General features: G+C 40.2%; 2 protein-coding genes across 3 annotated transcripts in view; one reads left to right on the top strand and one right to left on the bottom strand.

The window, feature by feature from the left end:
- Nucleotides 1–18871, bottom strand: part of LOC134679797 (coiled-coil domain-containing protein 124) — a 108078-nt gene that overhangs the window by 44049 nt on the left and 45158 nt on the right. The window lies entirely within an intron of this gene.
- Nucleotides 13151–18871, top strand: LOC134679792 (proline-rich protein PRCC). 2 transcript variants are annotated; one of them, XM_063538678.1, is made up of 6 exons: nucleotides 13151–13344; nucleotides 13430–13629; nucleotides 13713–13766; nucleotides 14140–14616; nucleotides 15669–15884; nucleotides 17444–18871. In XM_063538678.1, exons 1-6 carry the CDS (start codon nucleotides 13242–13244, stop codon nucleotides 17528–17530), a joined length of 1137 nt encoding a protein of 378 aa, XP_063394748.1. In that variant the 5' UTR covers nucleotides 13151–13241; the 3' UTR covers nucleotides 17531–18871. The 2 variants fall into 2 exon arrangements, with proteins under 2 accessions (XP_063394748.1, XP_063394750.1); XM_063538680.1 differs by having other exon boundaries at nucleotides 13436–13629; nucleotides 17444–18870.

The following is an 18871-nucleotide window of genomic DNA, read 5'->3' as shown; positions in this document are numbered from 1 at the left end:
ATGACATTTCCGCACGTGTATCGAACGACGTTTTTTAATACAGTTGCGAAAAAATAAGAAAAACATTGTTAATCGTACACTAAACAAAAGTGGTAACAGTGACAGCTCGGTTAGACGTCGTCTTTAAGTATATTATATCTATGGGCGTTTGACAGCTATTCCGTTCCATTCAGTCATCTTCAAGGGTCCAACCTTTTCTGTTCTCTTTCACGACGCAGCAACTAGTATCATTTCTCTCTCCTCGCTCTTTTAAAATGCCGTTTGTCAAAAAAGGATAACCATACTGTTGACAAGGTGGGCTTCAAATCAAGTGTTGCCTTTCTTGATGCGCCCAGGCTGTGTATGTGTGTGTAAAAGCGTATATGTGTGCTCTTTTAGGGATGTGAAAAGTCGATATTAATCATGTTATATATCGATAAACGCTACACAGCGGAACGAAATAGCGATTAATTGAAGCTTCAATATCTTCGTTAAACATAAACATAATTGAAATGCTAATAGATAATGAATATATTATAATATAATAATATAATTCAATTATTGCGGAACACCTATTTTAGGAGGTATTAATGTATTTTAATTAAATATCGGAACTTTCCCTTGGTTCCCTGCTGGGGCGTGACTATAAAATTGTGATCTGATAACCACAATAAAGAATAAAAGCGTTTTTGGTCATTTTAGGTATCGTTAAGCCTTTGAAGTAAAATTAAAATTGCAAGAAATGTCGATAGTTTATCGATATGACTTTATCGACATGGCTACAGCAACGTGGGCCTCATTGTTAATCGTACACTAAACAAAAGTGGCAACAGTGACAGCTCGCTGAGGCTCCGTCTTTATATATTATTAAGTCTATGGTCATCTTATTAAGAACGAAATTTTCAATATTGAATATTAAAAAATAAACGTGTTATAATGATGAAGAGGTAAGTAATTAAATATGAAATATGTAATATTTTTCGTATTCTTACATTAACGGTAGGTTTTTATGCTGATTACGACGTTTAAAGGAAACTAATATTAACACTCATCAATAAGTAGTCGTGAATTGGAACAAGTATAAATTTAAAAAAATTGGAAAAGTAAAAAGCACTAGTTCGAGATAACCAACTTTCCGCACGCTAAACAGCTACGTAAAGTAGCACTTTTTGAGCAACTGTATTAAAAAATATTTATCATCCAAAATCATCATAAAAGTCAATTCTACCGGCAAACATAAGAAAACAACTCAAAATTTGCATTTGATTACTTTGCCTCACATGTGAATAAAATGCAACTTTGCTATCAGTTTTTGAAGTGCTAAGTGAGCCTTTCCGAGTAGGTGTGGTGAAAAATATAATATTCTAGTGCTGAAACGTATCACTATCACTGTTTAGTTTGAACAACATGAACCTCATAGAACCCTCTTTCAAGTGCTATTGAAAGAGGCGGCTATACAGGGCCTGGGGCCTAGGGCGGCGAATAGTTATTTTTAATACAGTTGCTCAAAAAGTGCTACTTTACGTAGCTGTTTAGCGTGCGGAAAGTTGGTTATCTCGAACTAGTGCTTTTTACTTTTCCAATTTTTTTAAATTTATACTTGTTCCAATTCACGACTACTTATTGATGAGTGTTAATATTAGTTTCCTTTAAACGTCGTAATCAGCATAAAAACCTACCGTTAATGTAAGAATACGAAAAATATTACATATTTCATATTTAATTACTTACCTCTTCATCATTATAACACGTTTATTTTTTAATATTCAATATTGAAAATTCCGTTCTTAATAAGTTGACTGAATGGAACGGAATAGCTGCCAAACGCCCATAGATATAATATACTTAAAGACGACGTCTAACCGAGCTGTCACTGTTACCACTTTTGTTTAGTGTACGATTAACAATGTTTTTCTTATTTTTTCGCAACTGTATTAAAAAACGTCGTTCGATACACGTGCGGAAATGTCATTCTTCACTCGTCCCGAGTCTTGCCACTCGCCTGCGGCTCGTGGCAAGATATCTCGGTACTCGTGAAGTAATGACATACCTTCCGCACTAGCATCGAAATGTACTATTACGATACAAGTGCGGAAAAGAGGAAATACGAACGAGTGGCGATAAATTAAAACACGACCGAAGGGAGTGTTTTAAATCCACACGATTTGCAAATTACCTATTCGCACGTGTATCGTACAAAGTTTTACAGTACATGGCCCTTTAAGCTTTTGACATACGCACGAAAAGTGCTATTTTACGCACTAGTGCGGGAAAATAAGACCATAATGATGTACTTTAAATAATATTTTTATTATCAATTTGTATAAATGTATGAATGTCATTAGTCATTGCCTACATTAAATGTATGTACTTAATCTATGCTTCCATAAATATATTTACAATCATTATCAATATATTACAAGACGTTGCACATATGTCGTTGTTTCACTTATATGCACACCAATATAGCCTAATATAACTGGAAAGCCTGGCAGGCTAATCTTTTAACACGTTGGCTGCCATGAACATTGAACATCACCGTTGCGATCACGTAATCTTCTCTGTGTGCCCATGAGCATCACCAGTGGAATCGAAAGCTCGTTACCTCTTTATTGACCTCAGTAATACATGTATAGTCAGATGCTGGGATCACTAAATTTGTAAGGGGCGTGGGAGATACACTTTAGGTAAAGGATGGTGGGCAGCCAATGTGTTTAATACTTCGTTTATTTTTGGTAGGCTTAATTTTGCTGCCCTTTTTAGGGTACTTACCGTAGGGAACTATTACTTACTACGTTAAAAAAAACCTATGCTAAAATAAAAGGTAAAAAAACCTATTTCTATCTAAAGAGTTTGTATAGGTGTAACTGGGTCACAGCTGAATTCTTATAATGCAAACCGAAGGACTATATGCAAGAGTACTCGTATGGAATAACAAACACCTTAACCATAATGACTGTCTACCAAACTTGTGTCTTTAGAGAATACTCTTGTAGGGGGCCGAAACCTGGACGTCGTAAGCTAATCAGGAGCGAAGACTGAATTAACACCTTCCACGTGCGCTGCCTTCGGAGTAGGTAGGTATGGTATACTTACTAAACATAACATGGAAAGACAGGGTTACTGGTTCCCAACGAAAGTGCGCTGGAGTTTGCTAAGCTTCCTAGTATCACCGCGCTTATAATCTGAGACCGCGCTACTCAAACAGAGACGTTTGCGGCGGCTAGGGCATGTTTAACGAATGGACAGTGCTATTAGGCAAGTGCAACGTAAAAGACGTCATTACTCCGCTTTAAAGACTGCGTAAAGCGTAATATGATTGCGTTTAACAATAAAGAACTGCAACTCATGGAAAGACCTAGCAACACACCGCGTTGAGTGGAAGAACACCTTTTAAGAGGTCGCGTAACCAATGTTAGGTCCTGGTTTCAAGACTTGGCCCGAAAACGAGCAATAAGACATATATGTGCGATGAGGGTCGCCTTGATGCGAACCAGGTATGTTGCGGATGCAGATTTTTTATGACATCCGCGGAGGCGGATATTTAAAGCCTCACATCCGCGGATGCGGATGCGGATGTCAAGATTTGGTACTCAAAAAACGTCAAATGTTACATTTTTAGTATTATTTATTTAAAAAAAAACGAACCGTTTAGTATTATTATTAAGTATCTAATACTGATTCTAAAATGGTATCACACATGCTATTTACATTTCTACAAACAAAGATATGGCCTAGATGGTGATTAAAGTGAAATATGGTGCTAACTAATAAAAAAGACATACTTAAAAGTGCGATTATCTCGAAAACCACGAAACTTTTACTAGACCTATAAGTGCATTTTCTGGACCAGCCTAAGGTGCACTGTCGATGGTTGGAAGGTTGTCCATTAATTACTGGACATCCTGTATAAGTACCTATGTATAAGTACCTATTCTACAAAAAGAACGAATATACACCGCGTTTGAAGCAAATGGTAAATTATATGGTACCATGTACCATGGTATATCAGTTCGGGGTCACCAACGGTGTAGCGGCTTTCCAGCGTACTCTGAACTACATCTAAAGAGAACTTTTAGCCCCCATGGCAGAAAAGCTGCGAATAGAGAAGAGTTCCGGACTGTGGTAGTCGACATTCGTAGAGGATATGGCACCTAAAGAAGAAGTAGTAAAAGTTAAAGATCCCCGCAATTTGCGAATTTCAGTTTTCGCGGTGGGCCGCCTGGAAACCAAACGCAGAGCCCGGCGGCTAATCCTATTGTTTATTGTTAAGTAAAACCGCTCGTGCCACGTGCCACAACCACCTGCATAAAAACCTGCGTACTTCGGTTCCTGAGTGCTGGCGAGTCGAACACTACAGAACCAGTCTAAAATGTGTCATCGAGATGCGTAACAAAGGCGCGTTATCGGAGAGCGCACCTACACTGGTTTTTTGAGCGTTGGACTAGCCCGCGCTCAGGTGTCAAATAGAATAAGTATGGCCCTTTTTTGCAAGTAAGTAGCACGTGCGGTTTTACTTAACAATAAACAATAGGATTAGCCGCCGGGCTCTGTTACAAAACTACGAACTATACACAATGGGTCAACGCCGGCCACTCCAAGGGATGCATTTGTGCGTTAGAGGGAGCAAGTGTTATTGCTATCTCATTCTACCGCATGGCTGCGTCCCTTGGAGTGGCCGGCGCTGGTCCCTTGTGTACAGGGGCCTTTAAGAGCCCTCTAAATTGAAAAAATGCCCCAGAACGAAAATACTGGCGCACTGAGGGCTGAAATTCGGCTCTCATTGACATAGAAACCGAAGTTGTTATTTTTATGTTTTCTTGATTGAAATAGGTTTTGCTAGGATCAGTCAGATCAAGAATAGTCTGCAGCGGATTTGATAGCCCACGCAGTGAAAGTGTTATTTTAAACGTCAACTTCTATGAAATTATGACGTTTAAATGACACTTGCACTGCGTGGGCTATCAAATCCGCTGCAGACTTTTTTTGGTCCGACTCTATGAATTTTACACGCTTTGGAATGAAAATTGTCGAGTTACGAATTTTTTTAAAAAAAATGTATGGAGCAGAAACAAGAAATCATTATTAAGTACCTACTCAAGAACCGCAAAACAAACCGTAATATCCTCGCAGATGGTTATACTACGAATTATTTGTGATTTTTTGGCATATTACATATATCCGTCACGGGTGCAGCTTTTTAAAAAAAACATTAATTGTTTCTATGGAAAAAGCACGAAAACCAAAGTCAACTGTTGTGAGATATTTTGATTTTTTGTACCGGCTAAATACTAGTGTCCGACCGAAGGTTCGGTTTCGGTTTCGGCCAGTTTCGGCCAAAAAATCATGTTTCGGCCGTAGTTTCGGTTTCGGCCAAAATACGGCCGAACCTTTCGGCCGGGCCGAAACTTACGAAATGGTACTTCGGACAAAGACCAAAAGTTGGGGAATAAGTAGGACAACAATATTAATATCTAGGTACATATACTGATTCATGTATAGGTGGTATAGGTACCTACATAATTTAATTGGTTTATTATAAAACACAATTCCACTAGTGAGGGCGCCACTGGACGGTCGACTCAGTCTTAAGAGGCTGTCAATACCTATAACGCGCACACTGTCTGATTGTATCGGAGTGAATGAGATAGCCATTGGCCGAGTATCCGCTCGGCCCGAGTCGAACGATGTCTTTTTCGCTCTTATTTAATCACTTATTCAGTCATTTTCCTATCTACCTCTAATGACAAATTTTAAGCGAGGCTAAAGGTTACGCTCAACTAGTGCTGCAAAGTTGATTTTCTCAATAGTTAATATTTTGCGAGGCTGAACAGCTGACTATTGATTAAAACGAAGAAAAAACCCTTAAAAGTGCCCCCAGTACAGTTTTTCATACGAATGCTCAACCTTAGCCTCACTTTTTACCTCAATTTACCATTGGTTTGTGTTCCACATGTCCTCTACTTCAGCTTAGCCTTTGGCCTCGCTGCGCCATGCTCAGCCTGCGGTCTCGCTTTTTAATACAATGGACATTGGTTGGAGTCTGTGCTCAACTACTTATTTTGAAGCCTGAAGCACGGCTTTGACTTCGCATGAAAGTTCGCCTCACTGGGGCACTTCGGACTTTTAGGCCCAGGTGAAGATCGGTACCCGGCCTTGCGATATTATTAACAAAAAATTTCGCGCTCGCTGCGCTCGCGTTTTTGCTTGACCCTGTATCTACATGTTAGCTTGACTGGTGAATGAATAGAGTTACACCAAGAAAATTCTGCAATGATTTTGATAGCATACGCAGTGCAACTAGTGCAAATGTTATTTATACGTCTTATTTCATAGAAGTTTTGACGTTTAAAATAACACTTGCATTGCGTGTGTTATCAAAATCGTTGCAGAATTATCTTGGTCTAACTCTAGTAATTTTCTTAAAAAACTGCTTAAGTAACATAAATTTCAAGGACATTGGGTGTTGACAGCCCCATAATATGTGTGTAAAAGCGGTTTTATGTCATTTTTTCAACGATTCTAACAAGTCTACAAAAGTTTCGGTTTCGGTTTCGGTTTCGGCCGAAACTAGAGCCAAAGCCGAACATTCGGTTTCGGTTTCGGTTTCGGCAAAAAAACATGTTTCGGTCGGACACTACTAAATACATTTTGTTTGAAAAAAAATCATAACTAGTATTTTCGACTCAAATCGTCTGAAACTTACAACTTAGCATAAACATAGGTACTGGGCAAGACCCATTTCAGTCAAAAAAATCTTAATAGGTATATATGTTGACTTTGGTTTTTGTGCTTTTCCCATAGAAACAATTAATGATTTTAAAAAAAGCCGCACCCGTGACGGATATAATAATATACTGGGTCAAGCAAATCTTGTCAGTAGCAAACGGCGGCAAATTTGAAAAATCGCGGGTTAGCAACACTGTGTTCGAATAATTCGAAAATCGCGTGTCATCTGTGTTTTATCTGTGGAATGTGGATCGCGAATGACAGCCATCATCTTTGTTTACATTGTGAATCGATTCTATTTCAAGAGATATTGCTGCTGTGTCACCATTAAATACCAATATATTAAATAAAATTGTGCTTAATCAAAGCTAAGGTGCCTACAATGCTTACAGTTCCAACTGATCAGTCTATTAAAAAATATTAAAATCCAATAGGACATCTATCTGCTGAAGCAATGATTTTATTCATTACATTCTTGTTTAAAAGTATATTCCACTTCTAATTTTATTTTGAGATCTTCAAATTCACTACACACCGCTTTTAAATTGTCCGTCCATACCATTTAATAACAATTTCAAACGTTTTCAATAGAGAATCCACGAGTGACAATTTGAATTGACGTACGTAACAGGGCGCGCTCAGCGGAAAAAAAAGTTTTGGTTCGATGTACATTGTACATTGCTGCTTTTCTTAGCGCAATACTACTCTTTGAGTGTTGCCCTACTTTAGTTTGCTTTACATTGCTACTGACAAGATTTGCTTGACGCACATTATGTAGTATGCCAAAAAATCACAAATAATTCGTAGTATAACCACCTGCGAAGATATTACGGTTTGTTTTGTTTCTTGAGTAAGTAATAATGATTTTTTGTTCCTGCTCCATACATTTTTTTGAAGTGAAAACTTCTTTAGCGGCGCTGAGCACTTTTTGAGGTGGGGAAAAAATGATAACGCCAAGCGCGCACCACGATTTTAATTTTTGCGACACGATTTTAGAATCGCGCTGTAATTTATCGCAGAAAATTCAGTGCGCGCACTGCGATGAAAAAGTCGACGATTTGTTCATTCTCGACATGGATGTCGTACCAGTCGCTTGTCGTGAAACAATATGCAATCGCTGTATGACTGAGTATTTATACCACAAAGGTGATCTCCTTCTATTTCTATAATTAAACGGTCAACATCTAGCGTCTCATCTTGTAACTCCATTGGAGAAGCAGGTTCCGATATGTTGACGCTTGGAGAGCGAAATGCCGACTGAGGTCCCGGCTGCGATTTTATTATCGCAGTGCGCGCGGGGCCATACAGCTTCGTATGCTGCAATTCACTTTGCGACAATCGCGTCGCGCGCTGTCGCGGAAAAATGTAACAAATCACAATTTTAAAATCGCTGCGATTTTTTTGTCGCATATGCGCGCACCGCCATATAAACCCATACGTTACATTTCTGCGACTAAATTATCGCGCGACAAAAAATCGTGGTGCGCGCTTGGCTTAAACTCGATACAGCGTAACACATAACGCGTAACGACGACGACGACGGCTGACGTCATGTGTCACGCACAATGTTATTCACCAAAGAACTTTAGTCATAACCAGGTCATAACGTATCATAATCAGGTGAATTATTTAAAACTGGAACTTTTATATTATTTAAGCAATAAAGCTCAATGTTCTAATCTTGTACGGGCTGAAATACGAGAATCTCACAGTTACATTCTAACTTTATTCAAATATAATTCAATAAAGCTATAACTTGGTCAAGCAGATCTTGTCAGTAGAAAAAGGCGGCAATTTTGAAAAATGTAGGCGCGAAGGGAGATCGTCTCATAGAAAATTTGAATTTCGCGCCTTTTTCTACTGACAAGATTTGCTTGACCGTCTTATACATCTTGATAAAATCGCTAATAAAAGTGAAAACTCAATATATTTAGATGCGAGGTCTGCAAGGTAACTTTACAATTTCTATTCGAATTTTAAACAATTAACGCTACAAATTTAAGCTCACTAGCCAGCAATTTCGGAACTAAAGTTTTTCAATAGTAAGGAGGATGGGTCAATTATACATAGGTAGTGCTTAGTGCTGCAGACATTTTGGACTAGTCATTGAGTTTTCACTTCTGTCGGCACTCCAGGAGTGCAACCCGATTTTTTTTTTAATTCGTAACTCTCATTCCACAACTTTCATTCCTAATCGTCTAAAATTCATAGGTTACAATGCCTAGCAAAACCGATTTCAATCAAGAAAACATAAAAATAACAACTTCGGTTTCTATGTCAATGACAGCCTAATTTCAGCCCACAGTGTGGCGTCAGTCCTCACAAATTGGTATTCAACCGTCCGCACCTCATTTTATCGGTAATATCGGTCAATATCGGCGGTTGAATTCGGCGAACCAAGTTGGTGTTTGCATCCGCACCTCCTGATTCGATTGGGCAATTTAATCAGATTGGCGAAAAATTTACTAGTCAGGATCTGGTCAGGATACGCCTTTAGCCCCCATTCCCACGGGCGCTTTTACAACGCGCGTTAAAAAAGCGTTTGAATGACACCAATCGATACATGTGTATTTATTCACACGACAGCGGTGGCGCTTTTTATCACGCGTTGTTAGATTTTCGACTTACCTAAGCCTTGGTCATTAAATCGAATTTAGAGTGCGGACAGATTCAAGCGCTTTTTTAACGCGCGTTGAAAAAGCTCTCGTGCGAATGGGGGCTTAGAGTCCGTCGTTGCGACCGGCTGTAACGACCGATTTGTAAAAATGCATCGTTACATTAGGTCCGTGTTCTATGTATAAGCCCCTTTAGCAATCACCGCTACAAACATCAAATTCAAATTTTTCAGTTATGACATTTATAATGGGACCAACTTCGTAATCACTTAAGTTTTTTTGGCCGTTTCATACATTTTGATCGAGTGGATGTCGAAGTTTTCTATGGGAAGGCCAATATTTTTTTTGGGATTTCGGGGTTGGTCCGATAGAAAAAGTTGTTCAGTATGACCCAGTATGACGGGCGTAAGCCATAATGCTATGTTGGGGGCTGCAATAGTGTCCTGGCTGCTCCTTCATCGGATGCTGCCATGGCGCTATTGCAGCTTGTACGAAAGGCTTTAGTATATAGAATAAGTTAGTTGTAAGAATGTATAAATTTGTAGTTTTTTATGGAGCGACATGTTCACCTCAGTGACAAGCTCTAAAAATAAATAGAAAAAAAAAGTATGACGGGCGGCTATACTAATCTGTAGACACATATTATTAATCTGTGAGCTAGTTCAGCTAATATTTCACGTGCATCTGTTATTTGTGCACGCTTAGGTGCGGACGCAAATACCAATTTGGCTCACCGAATTCAACCACCGATAATGACCGATATTACCGATAAAATGAGGTGCGGACGCAAGAATACCAATTTGTGAGGTTAGTATTTTCGTTCTGGGGCATTTATTCAATTTCATCATCATCATCGTCATCTCAGCCGTAAGACGTCCACTGCTGAACATAGGCCTCCCCCTTTTTTGGGGGGTGAATGCCATAATCGCCACGCTTGGCAGGCGGGTTGGCGATCGCAGTCGAGTACACCGAATTTGAGGGACGCTGCTGCCTGTCCACCGGTGGTCTTGGACGTGGTTTAAGGACATATCCGTTTATTCAATTTAGAGGGCTCTAATATCACCATAAATCTAAAATTTGAGATTGACGCCAATTTCATTACTGATCAAATCGACCGATTCGATCAGTCCCGAAGGAATAAGGAAGTCTTCGTTAAATAATACAAAAAGAGAGTGTGTAACTCAGAAACTTAGGTCAGATCCAACGGTCTACTTCTGTTAAAAACTATTAATAAGAATTCTCTGTAAAGGCTTCGTCACACAGGCGCGTTTTCCGGGCGGCGCGTGAGCGGGGCGCGCCGCGTAGCTAAAGCCCCTCATTCACACTCCTACCTTGTCGTCCGCCTCGCAGGACTACGGTGTAAGATATCTTGGAGGATATAACCAACGGAGACGCCATGTCTAAAATTTTCGGTACAAAATAGTCTGCCGTTTTTTGCGGGGGAGGGGCACATCAAATGTATAGGTACGTCATGTCAGATAAACGTCAGTCCATACATATGGTTGACATGAGGTTGACCATTGGCCGCCTATTTTCGACAGAGGGGAACGCCTGTTAATGGCGGCTCCATTGTTAATTACTCCGAGTAAGATATAGCTCACACACCATCCTACTTTGTAGTCCGCCTCACAGGACTACGGAGCAAAGCCCCCTCCAGACTATGCGCGTGAATCGCGGGCGAAGCCGCGAACGCGAGTGTGGAGTCGATTTTCGCAGACAGCGAAATCGACTCCACACTCGCGTGCGCGGCTTCGCCCGCGATTCACGCGCATAGTCTGGAGGGGGCTCAAGAAATAGCTTACACACGGTACTAAGGGCCTACCGCGAACCACGTTGGACGTGCTGCCTCCCTGTCACACTTACGTACGAATTTACACGCGCGACAGAGGGGCAACACGTCGAACGTGGTTCGCGGTAGGCCCTCTGTTTTGCCGTCCATCACCAGTACCCCCGGCTACTCACGTAACGATAAATCGTTGCGATAAAACTGTGCAGTCCGACTGTGCAGATAAATCGGACCGTGTGTATGACAAATCGTTACGATAATCGACATACACACGGTTCGATTTATCTGCACAGTCGGACTGCACAGTTTTATCGCAACGATTTATCGTTACGTGAGTAGCCGGGGTACTATGGCATCCTACTTGAGTTTGTAGGACGGCTCGTAGTCCGCAACCCCCATACACGATCCTACCCAACGAGACAGATTACGAGGCGAACTACAAGGTAGAGTGTGAATGGGGGGCTTAACAGACTATCGCACCACACCGTGACCTTGGAGTGTCGCACCCATAAGTGAGAGCGAGAAACGTATATCTCTTTTCTTTGTTAGTAGAAAAAGGCGGCAAATTGGAAAAATGTAGGCGCGAAGGGATATCGTCCCATAGAAAATTTTAATTTCACGCCTTTTTTTACTGACAAGATTTGCTTGACCACCTATAGCTACTTTACATATAAAACGCTCACGCCCCGCTCGCGCGCCACCCGTAAAACGCGCCTGTGTGACGAAGACTTAATTATAGTTCGTCAAACCAATTTGACAGTCAGTAAGCCCCCATTCGCACGACAGCTTTTTCAACGCGCGTTAAGAAAGCGCTTGAATCTGGTCGCACTCTAAATTCGACTTAACGACCAAAGCTTAAAGTCTAAAATCCAACAACACTGGATAAAAAGCGTCACCGTTGTCGTGTGAATACATAAATGGTTATCCATTTGTGTCATTCAAACGCTTTTTTTAACGCGCGTTGAAAAAGCTGTCGTGCGAACGGGGCCTAAGAACCAGGAAAACTATACTCATTTAAAGTAGCTAACACACTATCGCACCGCACCGCGATCCTGGTGCGTCGCACTCATGAATGAGAGCGAGAAACAGATATCTTTTTCTCGCCCTCACTTACCGGTGCGAAGGGTCGCGGTGCGGTGCGATAGTGTGTTACTACTTTAAATTCGCAAATTGCAGGCACCTTTCTCTGTCATTCTATTCTAAAGCGCCCTCCAGACTATGCGCGTGAATCGCGGGCGAAGCCGCGAACGCGAGTGTGGAGTCTAGTTCGCTGATATGCGAAATCGACTCCAGACTCGCGTTCGCGGCTTCGCGCCGCGATTCGCGCACGAGTGTGGAGCGGGCTTAATTATAGCTGGTTTAGCAAATCTTATCAATAAAAAAAGGCGCGAAATTCTAATTTTCTATGGGAAGAGATTCCTACGCGCCTAAATTTTTCAAATTTGCCGCCTTTTTCTACTGACCAGATCTGCTTGACCAAGTATACATTTCATGGATCGAACAATTGTTTCCGTCTGGAAGAAAAATATATCTCTTTCTCGCTCTTACTTATGGGCGCGACGCACCAAGGTCGCGGTGCGGTGCGATAATATGTTAGCTACTTAACCTTACCATTATCTGCTTATTTTTTGCGCATGGCAACATTATTGAATCGTAAACTTAAAAATCGTCGCCCCATCCCTAGAATATCACTCTATGTGTCAAATATTTATAGTCTGTGGTGTGGAGCGAAAAGTGGACGCCAATTATTGGGCTGTACATTCTTGGGTTGAGCAATCCCGGGTCGAACATTATCGGTACGGGCCAATAATATGCGACCAATATTCGGCGTCCACTAAATGGATTCGTATTATTGGGTCGTGTATTATTGGGTTGAGCGTTATCAGGGTGTACAAGCTCGGTCCGTGCCAATAATACGAAGCCACTCTTTGAACAGGGCAGTAGTGTACAACCCAATAATACGCATCCAAAAAAGTGGACGCCTATTATTGGGCTGTACATTATTTGGTCGTGTATTAACCGGACTCATTACGTGCTCATAGTCATCTGTCAAACAAAAGTGAAGAAGAATCGAAAGTAAACATTTGTAATAAAAAATACTCGTTTTATAACATTAATTCAAAACTATCATCATGGCTTTAGTAGCTTATGACAATAGTGATTCTAGTGAATTTGAGGATGAAGTTAACGAAGGAGCTGCAGCTTCTGCAGTCATTTTAAACAAGAAAGAAACAGGTAAGTCTCTCGAATTTAATTTGTCGAATTATATTTCTTTTCAAACTGTTGATTCGTATTATTTCAACAAGAAAACCTTTATTAGTTACAGACCCATCAGTATCAAACCCCGAATCAGAGGATAATGTGGAATTGCAAGGCCAGAGTTTGTTCAACCTACTTCCCCAACCTTCGAACCAAAAGCCAGCCGTGTTAGAGGAAGACGACGAATTCTTACACAAAAAAGAAACTGACATCCCCATCGTGAAGCCTAAAGCTAAAATTACAGTACCTTCACTCAGTGATGTAAGTATTTTAATCATTTAAATTTTAATAACCTTCAAAAAACCTTCCTTCTTCTTTTGATTAATTAATTTCTTTTGTTTTAGTTCAGAGATGTAGAAGACACAGCACCTGCAGTAAAACCTAAGAAAATGAATGGGGTAAGTAAAGTTTATTGCAACTGGGTATGGGCGTCGCCATTTGAGGAGCTAGGGGGCGGCAGTTGATATGGCTGATGGGCTAGTGGGGACAGTTGATATGAGAGAGGAGGAGGGACAAAGAGAGGGGGAGAGGCATACATGTTCGTCTAAGGCAGTCGCATCATGAAAAAGTTTGTAAAACACTGCTCTAGGGTCTAGGAGAAGGCAGCCCCTAGTGACGCCCTGCTGATCTACCAGAAATAAGTTATATACTAGGTATTTCAAAGTTTAGATAATTGGAATATGACATATCTGTAACTTGATTTGGTCCATACATTTATTATCACTGATCTACAATTTTACTTTACTTTTTTTACTAATATTTTTCTTTCAGAAAAAGTCGGGCCTGCTAAGTATACTGCCGCAACCAAGAAATGCAGTGTTGGCAACAACAAAATCCTTAATACCTCACGTTCTCACTCAAAAACCAAAGCCAAATCCAACTGTAAAGAAAAAAGAGCCTTTGCCACCAATTAAAAAAGATAAACCAAGCCTGGCCATGGACTATTCGGATGATAGTGATGATGAAGTACAGAATGATTTCTTCTCTATTAATAAACCAGTTGAACTGCCAGAAGACGTGCCGTTGGACATTGACGAAAAAGTCAGTTTAAAAAAAGAAGAAAATGTTCCAGCTCTAAAGGAGCCAAGGGATATTCAATCCTATTTCAAGGCTGATACAGTTGAGAATGAAGTGCAGCCAGAATATTCGGAATCTAGTAGTTATGGTTATCAATATGAGGCTAGCACTGGATATGGGAATGGATACCCAGCACAGGGATCAAGTAATGATGCATTAGATGAAGAGGCGGTAAGTATTTTATTTTTTAAACAAAACAGTTAAATCAATCATGATCAATGTAATTAAAATATACTAAATTCATAGTCATGACTAATATAGCAGATTAGCCATACAAAGTTGTATGGGATAAGATCATGAGGTTGAGAGTGAATATGCACCATAAGGGGTCATCCATTAATTACATCACACGTTTAGGGAGAGGGAGGGGGTCAAGAAAATGTGACATATTGTGACATGGGGGAGGGGGGAGACACAAACTTTGTGACGTCACTTTAACTTCATCAGTAACCGAAAATTTATTTAAATTATTTTATTCGCTGTACATTTGAGTAACAAGTTTTTAAAAAATTACTAATATTTATATCGTCAAAAATATTTTGATAAAATATTATTAATAATAGGTATTAACTTAATTCGATTTGGTGATTTCGTAGAAAAAATGTGACGTCACACTAGGGGGGAGAGGTTTGCCAAATGTGACCAAGTGTGACAAGGAGGGGGGAGGGGTCAAAAAACCTAGAAATTCGTGTGACGTAATTAACGGATGACCCCTAAAGTCTTGAACTTTTGATCATCTTTTATTATTTAAATTTTTTATGGAAGGTCATTCAATAAGGAACATTCCTATTTATTTTATTACATATCCACTGAGTACATACATGTACATATTTAAAACATACAACTGTAAAAAAAAAACAATACTAATCTTGTGAGTGTGTCATTATAGAGATTAGTTCCCGTTTCGCCGAATTTAATTACGTCACAATCCGACTACATGAGAATCCGCAAAAATCCGGCGAATCGGAAACTAATCTTTATAATTATAAACTAATCAAAAAAACTGACCCGGGTATGTCCTTAAACCATGTCCAAGACCACCGGTGGACGGGCAGCAGCGTCCCTCAAATGCGGTGTACTCAACTGCGATCGCCAACCCGCCTGCCAAGCGTGGCGATTATGGCATTCACCCCCCAAAAAAGGGGGAGGCCTATGTTCAGCAGTGGACGTCTTATGGCTGAGATGATGATGATGAATCAAAAAAAATACTATAACATTTTCAGATCATGAAACTATGTGGAGCCCGAGGCAAACGCAAGCGCGAGGACATCCAAATAGTGGACGTCAACCAGAGCGAGGTCCTCGCGGACGCTCGCGAGTGGCTGGCCAAGGGGCTGACGGACGATACCAGCAAGCGGGTCTCCAGCAGCAAGAGGAAAGGCAACGAGCCCACCAGCCAGCAGAAGAGGAAGCACCAGATCACCTATCTCGCTCACCAGGTATGTTCAGTTGTTCACACGTGGTTTGTTTCAGTGTTCACAATCGTATATTGGGACTCGGAACACAAAAAGAAATGATTGACTAGTTTTATCACTCCAAATTTTCCAACCTATTGGTATGTAGGGTTTTTTCCTATGAGTTATGAGGGTTCGATTCGAGTGCACTATCTCTAATTAGAATACTGTTAAAATTACAAGTATTATTAACTTTTCATAATTTACGAGTGTTGTGGTCAAAAAGCGCAGGTTTACTCCTCGCCTGTGCTGTATGGAGCAAGAAATCTTTCTTGAGAAAAATGCAAAAATAATATAGGCTAAAAATTCGGTCAGGATCTTTATCATATAGGACAAGAGCAGTGGCGGATTTGCAGTCTTTGCCGCCCTAGGCCCCAAGCCTTGTAGCCGCCCCTTTCTCAGCATCAGCACCCATCATATTGACTACATTTAGATCAGGCAACGAAAAGATATATTATAGAGGGAAATGCTTGGGACACATTTTTAACTTAGTAACTTTTTTGGACTCGTTAGGAGGTGAACATATCAAAAGTCCCCTTGACCGGGGGTAGGGGGGTTGGGCTTGAAGGTCACATTTTTTGTTTTTCGCTTATTATATCTCAGAAACTATACGTCCTTGTGACATGATCATAGGAACATAGGTTTTACAAAAAAAATAAGGAACTTATTAAATTTTATAAGTGACAGTTTTACCAATAACATTGACTTTTTGTGTACCTACAAAAACATTCAAAAAATCAAAAAAGGCTATTGCCTATTTTCTCGAATAACTGCTAAACTACTTATCCTAGAATTATTAAAAAAAAATGGAGATTCTTACAATGAGCTCTTTGATTTGATATGTAACACGATATAGTTTGAAAAACTTTATTTTAAAATTTTCTCATTTACCCCCCAAAAATGTCCTCCATATTTAAAATTCATTTATTTACGTTACACGTCCATCTTTGGGTCACAAACTTACATATGTGTGCCAAATTTCAACTGAATTGCTCCAGCAGTTACAGAGAAAATAGGCTGTGACAGACGGACAGCCAGACGCACGAGTGATCCTATAAGGGTTCCGTTTTTTTTTTGCTTTTGATGTACGGAACCCTATAAACGGGGAACAAGGTGCGAAGGCGTCAACAATCTGCGAAATCGACGTCACACTCGCATTCGCGGCTTCGCGCCGCGATTCGCGCACTAGTGTGGAGGGCCCTCAAGATACTCGTATCGTAAAAATTGTAGCTTGTAGCAAATTTAACCAACTTTCATTTTGTATAATGATCAGGTCGTTAGAACGCATAGTTTCCGAGATATAAGCGAAAAACTAAGATATAAGTCAAAAATTGTGTTTCAAGCATTTCCCTCTATAGGTACCTATCTTTTTTTGAGAATTCGTTGCCTGGCCTAATTTTGAGTTATTTTTAGTTATCATCAGGTAATTTTTTGTCACAATTTGCCGCCCCTAATATCTCGCCGCCCTAGGCCCGGGCCTACTGTGCCTTATGGGAAATCCGCCACTGGACAAGAGGATAAATAATTGTATTATCGTTTTTCAGGCCAAAGCGAATGAGGTGGAGCTACAGAACCAATGGGCCAACAACAGGCAATCCAAGCGGCAGACTCAGTCCAAATACGGGTTCTAGTGTCCGTATCATCAAGATCATATATAAGCATGCATTGGACATCTTACATATAATTATATACTTGGAATTTGATTAGACTGTTGTTCAACCCCTGACCGTTTAGGACTATGAGAGCTCATGGTCCTAAATGGCCAGCTTAAAAGACTAACTACACCTGGTCAAGCGTGGCTCACTCCGCGGTTTCGTCGCTTTGCTACAGATAGCTAAAAGTACATCCGTTCCGGCCATAGACATAATATATATATAGACGGTGTCTCAGCGAGCTGTCACTGTTGCCACTTTTGTTTAGTGTACGATTAACAATGAGGCCCACGTTGCTGTAGCCATGTCGATAAAGTCATATCGATAAACTATCGACATTTCTTGCAATTTTAATTTTACTTCAAAGGCTTAACGATACCTAAAATGACCAAAAACGCTTTTATTCTTTATTGTGGTTATCAGATCACAATTTTATAGTCACGTCCCAGCAGGGAACCAAGGGAAAGTTCAGATATTTAATTAAAATACATACATACCTCCTAAAATAGGTGTTCCGCAATAATTGAATTATATTATAATATATTCATTATCCATTAGCATTTCAATTATGTTTATGTTTAACGAAGATATTGAAGCTTCAATTAATCGCTATTTCGTTCCGCTGTGTAGCGTTTATCGATATATAACATGATTAAAATCGACTTTTCACATCCCTAAAAGAGCACACATATACGCTTTTACGCACACATACACAGCCTGGGCGCATCAAGAAAGGCAACACTTGATTTGAAGTCCACCTTGTCAACAGTATGGTTGTCCTTTTTTGACAAACGGCATTTTAAAAGAGCGAGGAGAGAGAAATGATACTAGTTGCTGCGTCGTGAAAGAGAACAGAAAACGTTGACCCCTTGGTTCCGGCCCAATTTTGGGGTTTGCCATAAGCCGCGCGTGGCGCTGTCGCCACCTAGCGGCCATATCTGTGCCGATCGTAACAGACGCGTTTTGTTAGAGAGCGAGTCTTTTGTACCTAGTACATACTATTAACCTTTTAACCGCCAGCAATTTTTGATCGAGCTTGCTCGTGTCGCCACCGACAGTAATTGTACCACGCAGAGTAAGGTTGGCATAGTTACGGGAGTTATAAATGTGCTGTAAAAACCAAATCAGATCTTTGTCTTATTTATCAGACTGTGGCAAAATGAGCTGGATATGTAATGTCTTATATATCAGACTCTGGCGGTTAAAGGGTTAATTATTCTGTGACCTGGTGTTAGTGTTACAGATGTTAATTATTAACATGTGAAAATATTATTTGCAAGTTGCCAACAAGCCATTGGAACAATTGAATGTCTTAATGTT

Source organism: Cydia fagiglandana, chromosome 3 (assembly GCF_963556715.1).
Source record: "Cydia fagiglandana chromosome 3, ilCydFagi1.1, whole genome shotgun sequence".
In the NCBI taxonomy this organism is placed as follows: Eukaryota; Metazoa; Arthropoda; class Insecta; order Lepidoptera; family Tortricidae; genus Cydia; species Cydia fagiglandana.
This window is presented reverse-complemented; position numbering and strand designations above follow the sequence as displayed.